Source organism: Ailuropoda melanoleuca, chromosome 2 (assembly GCF_002007445.2).
Source record: "Ailuropoda melanoleuca isolate Jingjing chromosome 2, ASM200744v2, whole genome shotgun sequence".
Lineage (NCBI taxonomy): Eukaryota > Metazoa > Chordata > Mammalia > Carnivora > Ursidae > Ailuropoda > Ailuropoda melanoleuca.
Window position 1 is genome coordinate 119,579,207 of NC_048219.1, and position 17,358 is coordinate 119,596,564.

Sequence of the window (17,358 nt, forward strand, 5' to 3'; positions counted from 1 at the left end):
GGAGACCAGAGGCTAGCAGCCATTAGTTACCTTGCCTTTTCATATGGAAACAGAAAAATGTGGCTTAGGAAATAGTCATCAAAGATACAAACCACACTTCCTAAGGATGTTAACTGACCTACTGATTCAAGAGAAGAATTCTGGTATTTTTCACTTAGGGTAATCAGTAAGAGTAATTGTCAAGGGAGCTAGCTTTCATTTACTTTTAATGTTGCCAAGGCTTTTGTTTATACTGTGGCTTTCAAAAGGGGATGGAAAACCCCACGGTGGGAGCACTATGTCACAGTTCACACCAGTGGGATTCTCAATATTTTTTAAGGTAAAGGTGAGAGAAAGAACGCTTAGGTAACAGTGGTTTGAAAGAACCCGCACTACCTTCTAAACCAAGTGAAAATGCAAACAATGGTGGAATATGCATTGAATCTCTACCAAAAAACTGAAATTGTTTTCCACAGCATGTTCTGCAAAACTGATTCTTTGGGAAGTTAATACATAGTATATCCTCAACATACATAGCATTAGGATACCGTTTGGACCAGCAAGTTTTAATTCCTCAGAGCCATTCACATGCACTGCACATGAACTGGAGGTGTGGGGTTGTTCAAAGAGCATCCTGTTTTGGATAGGGTACTTGGAGGGCTTAACATGAGTCAAAACTGCACTGAAGCCTCTAACACTCTTCACCTGTTTTGCTAACCTTTTTTCTAATTTAAGAATTATTTCACTGAAAATGAAAACCCACCCTGCTACTTATAGTTTTATAAGCTGTACACTGAGTGCTGATGGATCTTCCACAGGTTTTCTGTAACCAGGAAGGCAGATGTGAGCTTTCAGCCTTTTAGTGGCATCTTAAGCTAATGATTTGCAATCTTGAAATCAAGTTCTTTAGATGCTTTTCACAGTGAGTGCCTTTAAAGCAGATAATACCCTAAAATAGTTCAGAAAAATTTCTTAAAGGGAAAACTTTAGCTCAAGTGTAAAATCCTTGCTTCCAGTAATAGTGATGCTACCATGCTAAGTATTTTGGTAAAAATATCCCCTAAAAATCTGTAGACTATTGCATAGAACCAGTATGCAAGCCTTACCTTTACTGAGACACTGCTGAAAAAGTAAATGACAGTGATCTGAAGACTCAGAAGGCAGGGAAGAACAGCTACGTCTGCAAAAAAATAGGTTGAACCGAAGAGCTACTTTTTTACGCACAGAAATATTAGATAAATCATTTCTTAGAGCATACTTTAAAAAATGCGTGGCAAGAACTTGTTAATGAATTCTAGCTCTTGATAGTGGGGCTTTGGTGTCAATCAAACCCGAGTTGAATTCCAGGGTCTGTCGTCAATCATTCTCTACCTGCGTGATTCTGAACACTGCCACTACTATGTTAGCTTTCTCAACTGTAAATAACACTCCCTGAATATAACAGGGCGTTTGATAGTTAAACGGATTATGAACTACACAAGGATAGGGACTGTCTTTTGAAAACAATATGCAATCAAATATTCCTGAATAAAGTCATTAACACTTAGCAAATGCTTATTAAATTTCATTTTAAACAGATACCTGAAATAGTTCCTGGACTCCTGAATTTATAAGGTGAGCATTTCTACATTCCCTTTAAGGATTTACTTTTTCATACAAATAAGTTTAGTCAATAGTGCCAAACACTTCCATTAATTGAGGGAATGTTTTTCCAGGCATTTCCTAAAGTCCCTGTTAAAAAGACAAATTCTGATCCGATAGGCCCAAGAGTTTGTGGGGGTTTTTTTGTTTTGTTTTTTTAACATTTCACGAAATCTTTAATGAAACTGGGAAAAATGTGCTTTTTAAAAAAATTCTACAAGGGATTCTTCCATAGATGATATGAGTAAGTACCACCTTTTGAGAGGGCTGGAAGAAATTCATGTTCAAACTTTTCTCCTTTTTCTTCCATGTGAACTATCTTCTGGCCAAACTGGTCAGTCTCCTAAACTAGAAGACCTGGGTCTGGGATAGAATCCAAAATTTCCATGGATGGAGAAAAAAAAATGTAGCACCTCCCAGTGGACCAACAGATTACTCAGTACACCTCAACTCTTCCCATTGTTTCTTTACTGCTTTAGGATTTGTAAAAACACTTGGCTGCTGGGTTGAAATAAACTCTTCAAATATACCGCATAAATACTTGACAAGTGTTAAATAAGCATATGGTTCATTCCCTAAAACAGTCACATTTATTTCTTTGAACTGCTACTTACAACATAATCTAAATCACTGGAATTATAAATCATGTAACTGCTCACGATTCAAAGGTAAGACACAGCCAAGACACCACATGTGTAACAGTCTCCCATAAATACAAAAATACAGATTTATAAATATTAAGAAAATGTAATAACATATCTTGTTAAAGGACAATAGCTTTGAGTTCCTTATAGAATGATGCCTGAAACTTTGTAACTGAAGCCACTGGTTATATTCATAACCAGCTTAGTGAGGATGTTGCCCACTGCCTAACATCTGTAGGACAGTTGGGGTATTTCTGCAAAGCATTCATAATTTGAGTATTATCCAAAAGTAGTTTCATCAGCTGGTACTCTCTCTGTGTATTTACCGAAGTCCTTTCCATGGGTCTTATTAATTCTAATTGTTGTAAGTGTTCAAATGCCTGGAAGATGAAAGAAATAGTTTAGGTTGAATAGGGGAAGTAAAATAATAACGTTAATTCAGAGAACAACTAGGGTTGTGGTTAACTATAGAACAGAGTGCCAGGAAACAAAACTTAACAAATCAGTAGGGACTGAAAACAACTCTCATCAACCTCATAAAAACTTCATCTATCAGGTGAAGCAGTGTCAACATACAGTTGTCTGTCCCTGCACTGTTGAATGTGAACAGGACAAACTCTAATTCAGTCTGCACAATATGGTTTTTCTTCCAAACCTCATTCTGTATCATATCACTTGCTAGTACTTAAGGGAAGGGCTTCTAGTTCTCTCTACAAAAACTTAACATCTGATAAGACCAGTACTTTTAACTAATTACCTAGGTTATTCAAATTTGCATTTACATTCTCCTCCTAGTTTCGTAAGACTTTGCTACGTAGAAGGTTAATACCGCTACAAAAAAAGCCAGAGGCAGGAAAGACCCCTAGGAATACACCAAGCCTGTTCAGCTGACCTTATAAATAAACGATTCAGCAGAGTGGTATGGGCATGAAGGAAAGAAGACAGGATCCTTTTTCCCTAAGAAGTCTGAAGAGCATGCCACGACCTGTCAAAAAGTCCCTTTCTTCCATCTTCCCCCCTTAAAAGGGTTGATTACTATCTGTTTCCTCTCAACTCTAATATTCATGTATTATGTCTTTTCTAACCCTGATTGTTGTTTAGGTATTTTATTAGCGTATGAAAAAAAGGAAACCATTAAATCATGACATAGTAACCATTAAATATTGACAAAGTGAAATAGATTCTGGAGTGTACTATTCTTACAACCACATTGTAAAAAATATCACTGGACTATATTCTTTATGTATCATAAAAAGTCTTCTGATGAAAAGAGAAATAACTCAGACACCATTTCTGAAGAAGAAAATACCAGAGGCTGCAGGTATTATTGGGGCTGAATAAAACTGACATTTAAAATTTTTCCAGGCAGCAAAATACTTTATTTAAAATGCAGAAACGAGCAGGTACAAAATACAAATCACTCACAAGAACTGAAATGTTCACGTAACCCTTTGTACTCATACAACCTCCACAAACTATGACTATTAGACAGACATAGACATTAGGAAGGGGAAAAAACGAACCTCTAGTAGGATAAATACTTTCCCTGTTGTTCTGAAGAAATGGTAATGGGGTGTACTCACATTTTTTATTTGGTACAAGAAATCAAATTCTGACCACTAAGGCCTATAAAGAATGATAAAGGACTTATGGGTGCACTGCTAAAAAGAAAGGAAGAGAGAGAGAGAGGAAAGGGAGGAAGGGAGGGGGATGTTTTGCTCCACAAAGTCCTCTAGAGCTGCATGGTCCAGTAAGGTAACCACAGAGGACTACTGCTCTCTGTGGAACTTGATTTTTAATTTTACTTATTAATTTTAACTTAAAATTTGATACTCGAGTCAATTAGAAAATTTTATGTTAGTTTGGAACAATTCAGAATGTAAATCTACTTTAGCTACAAATTTATGAAATCTAAAGAGCAAGTATTTCCAATGAATATTTAGTGAATTAATATGTGTTTTAAGTGTAAACACACATGAAATTTCAAAAACTTAATACGAAAGAAAATAAAGTAGTTCAATAATAATTTTCTGTATCGATTATAGATTAAAATGTTTTTGGTATATTAGGGTTAAATAAAATTTATCATTAAAGTTAATTTCACCTTTTTTAACTTTTTTGTTGCTACTAGAAAATCCAAAATTACACTATGTGGCTCACGCATATTTCTAGTGGACAACGGCCGACTCTAATGAAGTTCCTCAAGTTTTAAAACTCATGACTTAACCAACTCCTAATAAAACTTTGCATGCCCTCACCCGCCCATATTTTATCCTTTGGTTTCTTAATGGCTAATATCTGCATTTTGTCTTTTTACTGCTAAGATTATAAAGCCAGCCCTTGGGCTGTAAAGGGAATGAATTTTACTGATGAACTGTAATGTAAATTCTTTGCACGATGCAGTGCTAGAAACAGACAGTAGAGGGCAGTAAACTTCCACAAAGTGAGGAAAAAACTGGCTGCTTTAGAATTCTTCAAACATTTCGAGATTTTTGTCTATTATGCAAAAAATCTCTATGATAAATACCTAATGTTTCAAAATTAATAAGAGTTCAACTATTATACAAACTGGATGTAAAAATATACCTGTATGCAGAAAAATAACAGTGAACTTAAATCTTACCTTCATGACAACAGGTTTCTCAAAATTATAAACAGAATGGGCCTTCCTTTGAACAAACTTCTGAAACTCTGGACAGAAAGCAATAACAGCATTAACATCCTCAAATAAGCAGTGAGGTACAGTTAGAAAGAAACGAAAGTCTCATCTCACCATTATAGACCATTTGAAAATTAAAGGGCTCCTCTTCATATATGTCATTTAAATGTTTCATTGCTATTATAAGGCAGATTTCCAAGACTGACAGACCTATAGTAAAAGGAAAACAAATTATGAGTTGTATGTTAACTTACTGATCCATAAGATTGAAATAACTGTTCTCCAAAGAGAATGATAAAGTGAAAGACCATGGTTTTAAGGGGTGACAGGAGATCAAGACCTCCCCCAGGTTCAAATGTGTTTCAGTTACTATTACTTCTACAATCCTAAGCGAACTGCTCAACCTTCCTGGCCTGAGCTTTCATATAAGCAAACTAAGAATCTTCTTAAGCTTACAGAGATGTTACAAGGATGAGAGAGAATATTATCAAGCACTTATCACATGGCCCATAATAAACATAAACTGACACTGCAATTATGTACTTTATTTATTTTTTAAAATTTTATTTATTTGAAAGTGTGAGAGAGAAGCAGGTTCCCCACAGAGCAAGGAGCCCGACCCAGGGCTCGATCCCAGGACCCTGAGATCATGACCTAAGCCAGGCAGATGCTTAAGACACTGAGCCACCCAGCTGCCCCTGCAATTAGGTATTTTAAATCACAGGGGGTCCTTGATTATTCAGAGAAACCCTAAACACTTGGACATTATATCTAATTTTTTTTTTTTCCCTGGAGAGAAGAAAAATTCATTAGATTCTTAAAAGGGATAGTGAACCTTCAATGCCAAGGTTCTTTAGTAGCACTTGATGCAATGTGAACGCCTGCAATACAAGTCTCAGCTGGATTTCCAATGCAGTAAGGGAGGGAGAGCATCAAGATTCCTTCACTTGAAATGGGAGTGACAATACCTTTTGCACGGCTTAGTTAAAGGCTGCATGGGTATAAAAGTATTCTGTGTTATACCCAATGTTAAGTATAATTTTGAAAGAATTCCATTATATTAACTTAAACTTAAAAAAAATTAAGCATGCTTCTCACCATGTACAATATTTGCTTTAGAGTCCATGCTACACAACTGGTTTGCCTCCATCAGATCTGCTGCAGTCACAAACGGGTGTGATGTTGTTATGCGATTTAAAGCGAGCATCTAGGGAAATGTGGATCAGAAAAACATTTACATGTTTACTTAGGCATTCTGGAGATATTACCAAACAAAACTTCTTAATTTGGAGTCTATTCTTATGGGAGAATTAATACTAATGCTTGGGAAAGGTATTCTCATACTTGGCGCTATTAAAATATAGTATTTCAATACATATGCTGTGTTAACTCTATAGATGTAAAGCATAAAAAAAAAAGTTCTTGCTGCTCTCTCTACCTCTTTCCACTTGCATATCTTACTTACAATTCCTCAAAAGAAAAACACTTAATAAAGGAGTTGAGCAAGAAGAGATCCAAAATAGGTAAGAATGCTATTCAAAGGTTATTTTGATTTCATGGGAAGTACCTGAGCTCACTTCCTCCCATGGACACAAGACTGCAATGACATATAAAGCAACTCTGAGAATGCCCTGAAAACTAGCAGCTGAGGATTTTGTGTGTGTGTGTGTTTGTGCGTGTGTGGGTGTGTGCGTGCACGCAGCTGAAGATATTTTAAAAAGCCACATTGACAAGGATAAGAAGAGGCAGAGATGTGGCTGGGGTAGGAACCAAATAGCCAGTGCAGCAACCCATAGCAGGAGATGTGGAGGTCCTTCTTGACAAGTGAAGGGTTCAAACCCCACATTGGACACCCTCTGCCTTGGGTATCTGCACCAGGAAGATGAGCCCCCATCATGTCTGGCTTTGAAAATCAGTGGGGCTTAATTCTGGGAGAGCCAGAGGGACTATAGGAAATGGAGACTCCATTCTTACAGGGCCTACACACATTTTCAATTGCTCAGAGGCGGCAGTTTGAAAAACGTCTGGGCCATACATGAAGGTCTACTGACTAATTTAAGGTATACACAGTGCTGGCGGGACGAGGATCTGTAGGAGCTTCCTTTGGGAACAGAAGTGCTGAGAGCACTATTTTTCCTGTTTTCCTTCAGCCAAGCTAGTTAGATGCTTCCAAGACCCAGTTGTGACACTATCTATCTACCATATTAGCACCACTGTCTATGCCAGGGGCATTCCCTGTGGAACTGCACTATATGAATCCACCCACCTGGTCCGTACCCCTTCCAAATAAGTCCTACCCAAGGGAAGGGGAGCCAACCCCACCTACTAGCAAGCACACAAGAGTCATGGTGGGATCTCACAATGAGCCACAGAGGGGCTGCCTCACCCACCGGCCCTCAGCAGCTGTAACGGAGTCTCTCAGCCACCGGGGCTGGGGCCAGCTCCACACACTGGTGTGCCTGCAATAGTTGTGGTGAGGCATTGCCACCATTTGGGCCAGGAACCAGCCTTAACAAGTGTGTCCTGAGCAGTATTGGCCCAGTGATGAGAGAGGTGCAAGCAGCCCAAATGAAACAGCCCTGAAGCTCCAGGTTCTAGTGACCCGAAAGGATTGTACTTCTGGGTTCCAGAGGATACCTTACACAAGGCCGTTACTTTCAAGACCAGGAGATGCAGCTATCTAATATAAACAAACACAAAGTCTGATAAAATGAAGAGCCAGAAGATGTTCCAAATGACAAAACTTCAGAAAAAGAACTAAATAATGGAGATATTTAAGCAATTTGACTGACAAAGATGTCAAAATAATGGTCATAAAGATAATCACCAAACTTGGAAGACAAGCGGATGAACTTAGAACTTCAACGAAGACATAAGAAATATAAAAAAGAATCAATCACAGCTGAAGAATACAATAACTGAAATGAACAACAGATTAAAATATGCAGAAGAATGGATCAGCAAACTGGAAGACAAGGTAATGGAAAGGACCCAAGCTGTATAGCAAAGAAGAAAAAGAATTAAAAAAATGAGGATATGTTAAGGGACCACTAGGTCAACATCAAGCATACTGACATTCACATTACAGGAGTCTCAGAAGAAAAAGAGAGTAAGGAACAGAAAACTTATTTGAAGAAATGACAGCTGAAAACTTCCCTAACCTGGGGAAGGAAACAGACATCCAGGTCCAGGACGTACAGAAAGCCCCAAAGATGATGAATCCAAGGACGTCTACAACAAGATACGTAATATTCAAAGTGCTTAAAGGAAAAAACCTACAACCAAGAATATTCTACATAGCAAAATTACCATTCAGAACTGAAGGAGAGAAAAAAGTTTCCAAGATAAAGTTAAGGGAATTCATCACCACTGTAACAGCCTTACAAGAAATGTTAAAGGAACTTCTTTAAGAGAAAAAGAAAAGGCCCTAAGAGGAAATTAAAAAATTATGAAAGAAAAAATTTCATTAGTAAAAGCAAACATATAGTAAAGGGAGGACAGCGATCAGTTATAAAGCTTGTAGGAAGATTAAAGAGTAATAAAATCAACTATAGCTTAGTTAAGGCATCACTAAATAAAAGTATGTAAAACATGGGATCAAATACATAAAATGGAGAATGGGAGGAGAGTAAACATTTAATGCTTTTAAAATGCTTTGTTTCTTATGTAGGATCCATCCCCAGTGTGGAGACCAATGTGGGGCTTGAACTCACAACCCTGAGATCGAGAACTGAGCCAGGATCAAGAGTTGGACATTTAACTGACTGAGCCACCCAGGCGCCCTTAAAATGCTTTTGACTTTAAGCAATTACCAACTTGAAATAGACTGCTAACTTACAGTGTTATATATATATGAACCTCATGGTAACCAAAACCCAACAACTTAAAACAGATACGCAAAAAATAAAGAGAAAGGAATCCAAACATAATACTAAAGAAAGTCATAAAATCACAAGAGACGAGAGCAAGGAAGAAAGGAACAGAAAAGAACTACAAAAACAACCAGAAAACAATGAAAGGGCAATAAGTACATACCTATCAATAACCACTTTTAATGTTAATGGACTAAATGCTCCAATCAATCTGACTCTTGTTTCCACTCAGGTTGTGATCTTAGGGTCCTGAGATCAAGCCCCCGTTGTGCTCCCTGCTCAGCGTGGTCTGCTTAAGAGCCTCTCTTCCTCTGCCCCTCCCAATCATGGTCACACCCTCTCTCTCTCTCTCAAATATATTAATCTTTAAAAAATAATTAAAAACTCCCAAGAAATAAAATTCTAGGACCAGATGGCTTCACAGGTGAATTCTCCCAAACATTCAAAAAGTTAATACTTATACTTCTCAAACTATTCCAAAAATTGAAGAGGAAGGAATGGCTACGAGGCCAGCATTAGCCTGATACCAAAACCACTACAAAAACAGAAAATTACAGGCCAATATTCCCAATGAACACAGATGCAAATATCTTCAACAAAATATTAGCAAACTGAATACAATACATTAAAAGGATCATTCATCATGATCAAGTGGGATTTATTCCAGGGATGCAATGATGGTTCAATATCCACAAATCAATCAGCACGATGCACCACATTAACAAAACAAGGCATAAAATTCATATAATCATCACAACAGATGCAGAAAAGCTTAGAAAATTCAATATCCATTCACGATAAAAGCACTTAACAAAGTTATATAGAAGGAACATACCTCAATACAATAAAGACCATCCATACATGAAAACCCACAGCCAGCATCATAAAAGCTGAAAGCTTTTCCTTAAAGATCAGGAACAAAACAAGGATGCAGACTCTCACACTTTTAATCAACATGCTACTGAAAGTCCTAACTGCAGCAATCAGACAAGAAATAAGATGTCCAAAGTGTTTAAGGAAGAAGTAAAACTGTCACTATTTGCAGATGACATAATATTAGGATAGGAAATCCTAAAGACTTCACCGAAAAAAAACATTAGAACTAACGAATACTTCAGGTAAAGTTGCAGATACAAAATTAATATACAGAAACCTGCTGTGTTTTTGTACATTTATAACAAGCTAGAAGAAAGAGAAATTAAGAAAACAATCCCATTTACAATTGCATCAAAAAGAATAAAATATCGAGAAATAAATTTAACCAATGAGGTGAAAAACCTTTCCTCTAAAACCTGATTAAACACTGATTAAAGAAATTGAGGCTAACACAAATAAATGGAAAAATATACGATGCTCATGGACTGCAAGAACTAATACTGTTTATGTTTGTTCTACCCTAAGCCATCTATAGATTCAATATAATCTCTATCAAAATACCAACAGCATTTTCCACAGAACTAGAACAAATAATCCTAAAATTTGTAGGAAAACACAAAGGACCCTGGAAAAGCCAAAGTGATCTATCTTCAGAAAGAACAAAGCTGGAAATATCACATTCCCATATTTCAAACTATACTACAAAGCTATAGCAATCAAAACAGTATGTTATTGGCATGGAAATAAGACACCGGTCAATGGAACAGAATAGTGAAACCAAAAATAAAGCCACACATTTATTGTCAATTAATCTATGACAAAAAAGCCAAGAATATATAATGGGGAAAAGACAGTCTTCCATAAATATATAATGGGGGAAAGATGGTGCTGGGAAAACTGGACAGCTATATGCAAAAAAGAATGAAACTTGACCACTTTCTTACATCATACATAAAAATAAACCCAAAATGGACTAAAGACCTAAATTAAGGCCTGAAACCATAAAACTCTTTAAAAACAAAGCAAAACATTGGTATCTGTCTCAGCAATATTTTTTTGTAACTGTCTCTACACACGAGGACAGCAAAAAATAAACAACTGAGACTACATAAAACTAAAATACTTTTGCACAGTAAAGGGAACCAACAACAAAACAAAAAGTCAATCTAATGACTTCTCCCATATTTGCAAATATATCTGGTTAAGAGAGGTCCAAAAAAAGAACTCATAGAACTCAATACCAAAACCTGAAAAAGTTGGATTAAAAAATGGGCAAGGGGCTGAACAGGCACTTCCAGAGACATACAGATGGCCAACAGACACATGAAAAAATGCTCAACATCACTCATCATCAGGGTAAGGCAAATCAAAATCACAATGAGATTACCTCATGCCTATCAGAATGGCTAGTATCAAAAAAGGTAAAAGCAAGTGTTAGGGAAGATGTGGGAAAATAGGAACCTTCCTACCGTTTGTGGGAATATAAATTGGTACAACCGGTATAGAAAACAGTATGGAGTTTACTCAAAAAACTAAAAATGGTACTGTACAATCCAGCAATTCCACTTCTGGGTATTTACTCGTAAAAAACAAAACACTGACTTGAAAAGATATTTGAAACCCTATGTTCATTACAGCATATTTACAATAGCCAAGATATGAAAGCAACCTACATGTCCATCAACAAATGAATGGATAAAGAAAATGATACACACATACACATAAACACACGATGGAATATTACTCAGCCATAAAAAATGAAATCTTGCCATCTGTGACAACATAGATGGACAGAGAGGTACTACACTAAGTGAAGTAAGTGACAGAAAATGACAAATACCATGATTTTACTTACATGTGGAATCTAAAACAAAAACAGACTTGTAAATACAGAGAACAAACTCATGGTTGCCAGAGGGGAGAAGGGTAAAGAGATGGGTGAAATAGGTGAAGGGGATCAAGAAGTACAAACTTCCAGTTATAAAATGAGTAAGTCTCAGGGATGTAAAGTATAGCATAGGGAATATAGTCAATTACACTGAAATACCTTTGTAAGGTGACCTATGGTGACAATACTTATTGTGGTGAGTATTTTGTAATGTATAAAAATGTCAAGTCACTATGCTCGTATGACTGAAACTAACATAATATTGTATATCAACTGTACTTCAAATAATAAAACAAAAACACTATTATTCAAAGCACTAGACCAAACCAAAAAGGCAGACCTGTGACTTGTATAAGCTTTTTTACTAATTGTTACTGAACAATTAACCAGTTCAGGTTAGTGTTAAGTGACAGAAGTTACCTACTTTATGTTCAACTGTACATAAAAGAAAAAAATTAAAAACCAAAATTATACCTAGAGACAACTTTTCATGTAACGAGTGCCTTTCCAACAATTTGAAGATTTCTTTTAATTTTCGTAACATTTAAATTTAGTCATTAAATAGGGTAAGCAGAGTTAGCAGATGAAAATGTATGATCCTTGGTTAAATGCGAATTCCAGCTAAACAATGAGTAATTTCTTAGGTGTAATTAAGTACCATGTAATAATGAAGAAATATTTATACTAGAAACTCTCTCCCATGTTAATCAAGGCCCAGGATCCTTAGTTGAACAGAAGAGTATGGAAATCCTTGTCCTTCATTCCCCTACTGGGAGTGAAGCTGGTACACACTAACTCCTTCCCTTACTCTTCCCTTTACTCTTTCCTATTACTGTAAAATATTTTTGACATAAAAAGGCAAGATAATGATGTCTACTTCCTCAGCTTACAAAATATAATCTTATAGGATCTCTTTCTTTCCCTGGTTAGATTCTCTACTCTTCCTCACACAAAAGACCATATTGTTTTACTTTACTACGTATGTATATATTCCTAGACAACACAAAGTAATTTCCAAATTACTTCTACAACTCTCTCTTCACTGAACATGTATTCTGAGAATTAATCATGTTGAGGTATCATTTCCAGTTCACTGATTTTTTGTTGTATTACATTCCTTCATGTATACTCACAATTTAATTATTCTTTCCCTTATTGATAGATATCTGTCATTTCCTTTTTTTTGAAATTATAAACAAGGTTGCTGCAAACAATCTTATACATGTCTTGTGCATCTGAATTTCTCTAGAAATTTGCCAAATTGCTTTCCAAAGTACCTAGACATATTTACACTACTAGCAGCCATAAATTTTAATAGTCACATTTACTATAGCATTAGATATAAATTTACCATTAGACATAAACATATTTCTATATACTAACAATGAGCATGTTGAAATTAAAAATAAGATATCATTTAAACATGATATTTACAAAATATCAGTTCTAAAGAAAATTAAATACTTAGGTATACATTTTAAACATATATAAAATCTGTGTGGTAAAAATTATAAAACGATGATTAAACAAAGAAAAACTAAATAAAAGGAGAAATGTACCTTATTCCAGATTGCAAGATTCAATGTAGTAATCATGTTAATTCTCCCAAAATTTATAAGTTTAACCAATTTCCATCAAAATACAATTACTTGGTGAAATAAAATGAGTGTAAAAACAAAACGAATACAAACCAACAGCATGTGTAATGACCGCAGGTTTTTGCTGACATTGAAATGCTTTTGTAGTACTTCTCGTACACTTCTATCTTCTGTGAGACACTAGACAGAGAAAAAAAAGTCAAAACAGGTAAGGAAAAAGGCTGTCTAAAACTGCCTCACTAGTTGGTGTACCTCGTTAACTCTGATATTTATTCATTATTAAATAGGTGTTGGTTTTATTTGTAAAATACAAAAATCAAAATGAAATTTCCAGTCTATTAATTTTATTCTTATCCCTGTTAAGTAAATATACACAAAAACAAAACATAATACCTGTTACTCCAAACTTTCTGGTCTACAAAAGGAAACCACAGTCGTACCAGTGGGATGATCAAAATTCAGCACAAAACACAACAGAGTAAGAGTTACCATATTTGGGAACACAAGGTAAAGCAATACAAAGAATGCTTAAACTATATGAGTCAGTGAGCTAAAAAGAAAGAGCATTCCATTTATAGGGAAATTGAGCAAGGTAGGAAGATCATGGCATACTGACAGAAAATGAGTAGTCATATAACCCTGAGTTTCAGTTATTGGCGAAGTGATTTCATGGAAAGAGAAGGACAGAAAAACATAATTGTAGGCCATTGCAACTGTCCATTTAAGAGACAAAAAGGATCTGAATTAATAGTGTAAATAGAGAATTAAGACATTTATAGAAGACATGGTCTGATGGAGAGTCAAACGGTGATATGTGGAGAAGCAAAGGCTTGAGAGAGGGAAGAAAAAAATTAGAAATGATTATTTTGGGGACAGAACATCCCAGGAGGAATGAAGAGTGAAATGTGGTCAAGAAGTAAAACCTGGTTATCAATATTTAAAAACAAAACGGAAAAAGAAGAGCAAAGAGACTGAGAAAGATACTGAAGACTGGAAGAGAATCCAAGAGAGAGCAATTAAATCAAGGGAAGAAAACTTCAAGAAGGAAGTAGTAATCAACAATGTAAATTACTCAGTATAATTAAACTAAAATATATATATATATTTTTTAAAGATTTTATTTATTTATTTGACAGAGATAGAGACAGCTAGCGAGAGAGGGAACACAAGCAGGGGGAGTGGGAGAGGAAGAAGCAGGCTCATAGCAGAGGAGCCTGATGTGGGGCTCGAACCCATAACGCCGGGATCACGCCCTGAGCCGAAGGCAGACGCTTAACCGCTGTGCCACCCAGGCGCCCCTAAACTAAAATATATTTTGAGAAGAAACTAATCGCGCTGGAAATTTGGAGACCAGTAAGGTCCTTTGAAGAAACAGTTGTGACTGCAGTGAATCAGAATTAATGAAAAGTTAAGGTACATTTGGCATTAAAGAAAAAATTAGACGTAAGAAGAGTAAATTCACAGTTGGCAGAGCCAAAAACAGCCTGGGGAAGACTGGCACTGATTTTCAAAAATCATCTGTAAGGAATGTGGAGTCTTTTTCTTAAAACAAACAAAAAACCCAGAAAACCTTATTTTCTAGAGGTAAAACTGTTATATCTCTACTTCTACTGCAAGAAGATCCAGATTCAAGAGTAAGTTCTAGTATAACGGAATAAAGTTTTATGCTCTCAGTAAATACATTATCCTCGTTATAGTCCCCATTCCATTGTCATTATTTTCAGTACTCTCTTTAACAGCATTTGCTTGCTGTTACTATACATATGTTTTTATCATAAACAGGATCAAATACCCTTTGAGAGTACACAAGATGAACACAAAATAATAAAGCAAAGTAGTATGCATAAAAACTTTTGGGAATTAACTGTAGTCATGTTAAAACTAAAACTATTTAAAAAATCACCTGGAACAAAAATATTGATAGAAGAAATTTTCTCCCTAAAAATTCAATTATTTTTAAGAACAGTTAGTTAACTGCTTTTCTTTTACAAGATGCTTCAAAGGGTTAAACTATACTCTGCTTTTCTTCTTATATTTTTAGAGGTCTGAATCCAACTCCCCATCTTTCTGAAAGCTATCACCTTCTTGCTTCCATACTTACTTAATGTCCTTTAAAAAAAAGTCTAGATCTATATGTGAGCCATTGAAAAAAAAATCTCTTAATACACTTTCACCTTGATCCCAACACTATAAACTACTTGGAGATAAGGCTATTATAAAAAACAAAACAAAACAAAACACTACTCTTTGGATGTCTATTGTATTTAACTATGATAGTCATTGAAGAGACCAGATCTCAGGTTCTGAAACACGACTAAATTTATTTCTCTCGATTGAAAATTCCCTTACAGTTGGTTCAGGAAATGATGCAAGGGAAGGAAATAAAGACAGAGAATGGCTGACTGACATCACCCCTTATAGGAACATGGGAAAATTCCCAGAAACAAAGCAGACCTCCCCTGTTGTTCAAGGAAGCTGAAACATTAACTTTTCACCGACGAATACATGAGTAGCAGTTGCAGAAGCAAGTCCTCACTGTACTGATTGTACAGTTTACTTGGTTGGTGCCCTCTTCACAGGCAGATTCTAAGCAGAATGTAACAGAGTTTCAGTGGTACCTCAGAACTCATGAGGCTCCAAGGATAACTCACAGTGGCAGCAGGACATGTACTAAATCTCCTAGTCAGTTCCTACTGAAGCTTCTCACCTTCTGTTAACTACCAAGGAAGGTTATGACAGTAGGTAAATGTTCCTTGAACTTAGCTATAGTACTTTGGGGGAATTTCCTTTGGGGAGAATTAGTCATGATCTTTTAAAATGCTCTTTCATACAGGGATTTCTCCTTATACTGCCATGCTGAGATGGTATTTATTCTGCTTAACTTATTTGACTCATTTGGGATATGGCTAAAACACTCAAGTTAGGGAGATGTCCAGGTTCAACCCTATCCTGGAAATATTTCTTGGATGATATTCCATAGGCCACCTGTTATCTCTACCATTGTTTTTATTTTAACCTGGGAATCAGAAAAACTTGCTGGATAGTCAGTACTGAGAGAAAGGATAGCTCCCTCAATGCAACTCCCCCTTTGCTGGGCACGGCCTCTGGCCATGGTGCTGACATACATTTCAAGTGAAGCTCACCATTAGCATACCAAAGAAAAGTGGCAAAGTAGGATGAGGATAAAGGGAACAAAACACTAGAATAAAGGGAATAAAACACTAGAATTAAGAGACACAAACTCCAGTGGTACTAGTTCTACATTATAAAAGAACTGCAAGATTGTAAAACAAACAAAAAAAACCCCTAAAAAACAAAAGGATAGTGCTCACATTCATTTCTACCATCTGCCCCTAAATTCAGTGATACAGGATCACCAAAAAAGGACCAAAAACCTAAGGGTTAGCCACCTTCCTGCTACATGGTTATTTTCCAAGTCGTCCAGAATTATGCTTCACCAGTAATCCCTTTCATCTAATTCCTTTATAGACCCACTCAGATGAACAGAATGCAATATTGTGTGAAGAACAGAAAGATGGGTGTCAGCACTGTACAACCTGAGCTGTGTAGTCATCTTAGGAAAAGAAACGGAGCAGGGACAGAAATAAAAGTCATGGCAAAGCAAAGACATTTAAATACTATGAAAGACTGCATCTGAATCTCTAAAGCAGTCAGAAAAGCATACTGTTGTAACAAGATAATCAGTTCAGGAACTAAAGAAGGGGAAAGCCTCTGAGGCACTAAAAAGTGGATTCAGAGGCTGAAGATGCAGAGCTCTCTGTTCCACACCAGACCTAGGTAAGGAAAGGGACAATATGGGAGTACCAAATGAAAAGGGTTCCTAAAGAATAGAATCTTATAATGAGAGTATCAAAAAAACTTCTCTGGGCTAACAAATATCTGAGTCCCAGACAAGATTAATCTGGGGAGAAGGGGAGAAGGAAAAACCCACACCTAATTATACCATAGCACAATATCTGAAATTTCAAGATAAAGATAACCATTTTTACATACAATTCTGTATAGTTATACTACGAAAAATAATACAAAATTGTCAATCAGAACAAAATGGAAAAGGTAAAACAAAATTATACGCAAAGTTTGAACTCTTTCTGTAAAAATAACTTTAGTATGTATATGTTGGAAATGCTATAAGCCAAGTAATTACTCTGTAGTATAAGGAAGTAGAATGGGCATGGGT

The 17,358-nt window shown here is 36.0% G+C and overlaps 1 protein-coding gene across 13 annotated transcripts in view; it reads right to left on the reverse strand.

Moving 5' to 3' along the window:
* Nucleotides 1-2,071: 2,071 nt before the first annotated feature.
* ORC4 (origin recognition complex subunit 4) overlaps nt 2,072-17,358 on the reverse strand; it is a 90,734-nt gene continuing 75,447 nt past the window's right edge. For all 13 annotated transcript variants that reach the window (XM_011229856.3, XM_034654537.1, XM_034654539.1 and 10 more), the window contains 5 exons: nt 13,251-13,337; nt 6,022-6,130; nt 5,038-5,133; nt 4,888-4,955; nt 2,072-2,644 (listed from right to left, as the gene is read on the reverse strand). In XM_011229856.3, the coding sequence (XP_011228158.1) occupies nt 2,456-2,644; nt 4,888-4,955; nt 5,038-5,133; nt 6,022-6,130; nt 13,251-13,337 (549 nt within the window). In that variant the 3' untranslated portion in view covers nt 2,072-2,455. The remainder of the gene's footprint in view (nt 2,645-4,887; nt 4,956-5,037; nt 5,134-6,021; nt 6,131-13,250; nt 13,338-17,358) is intronic.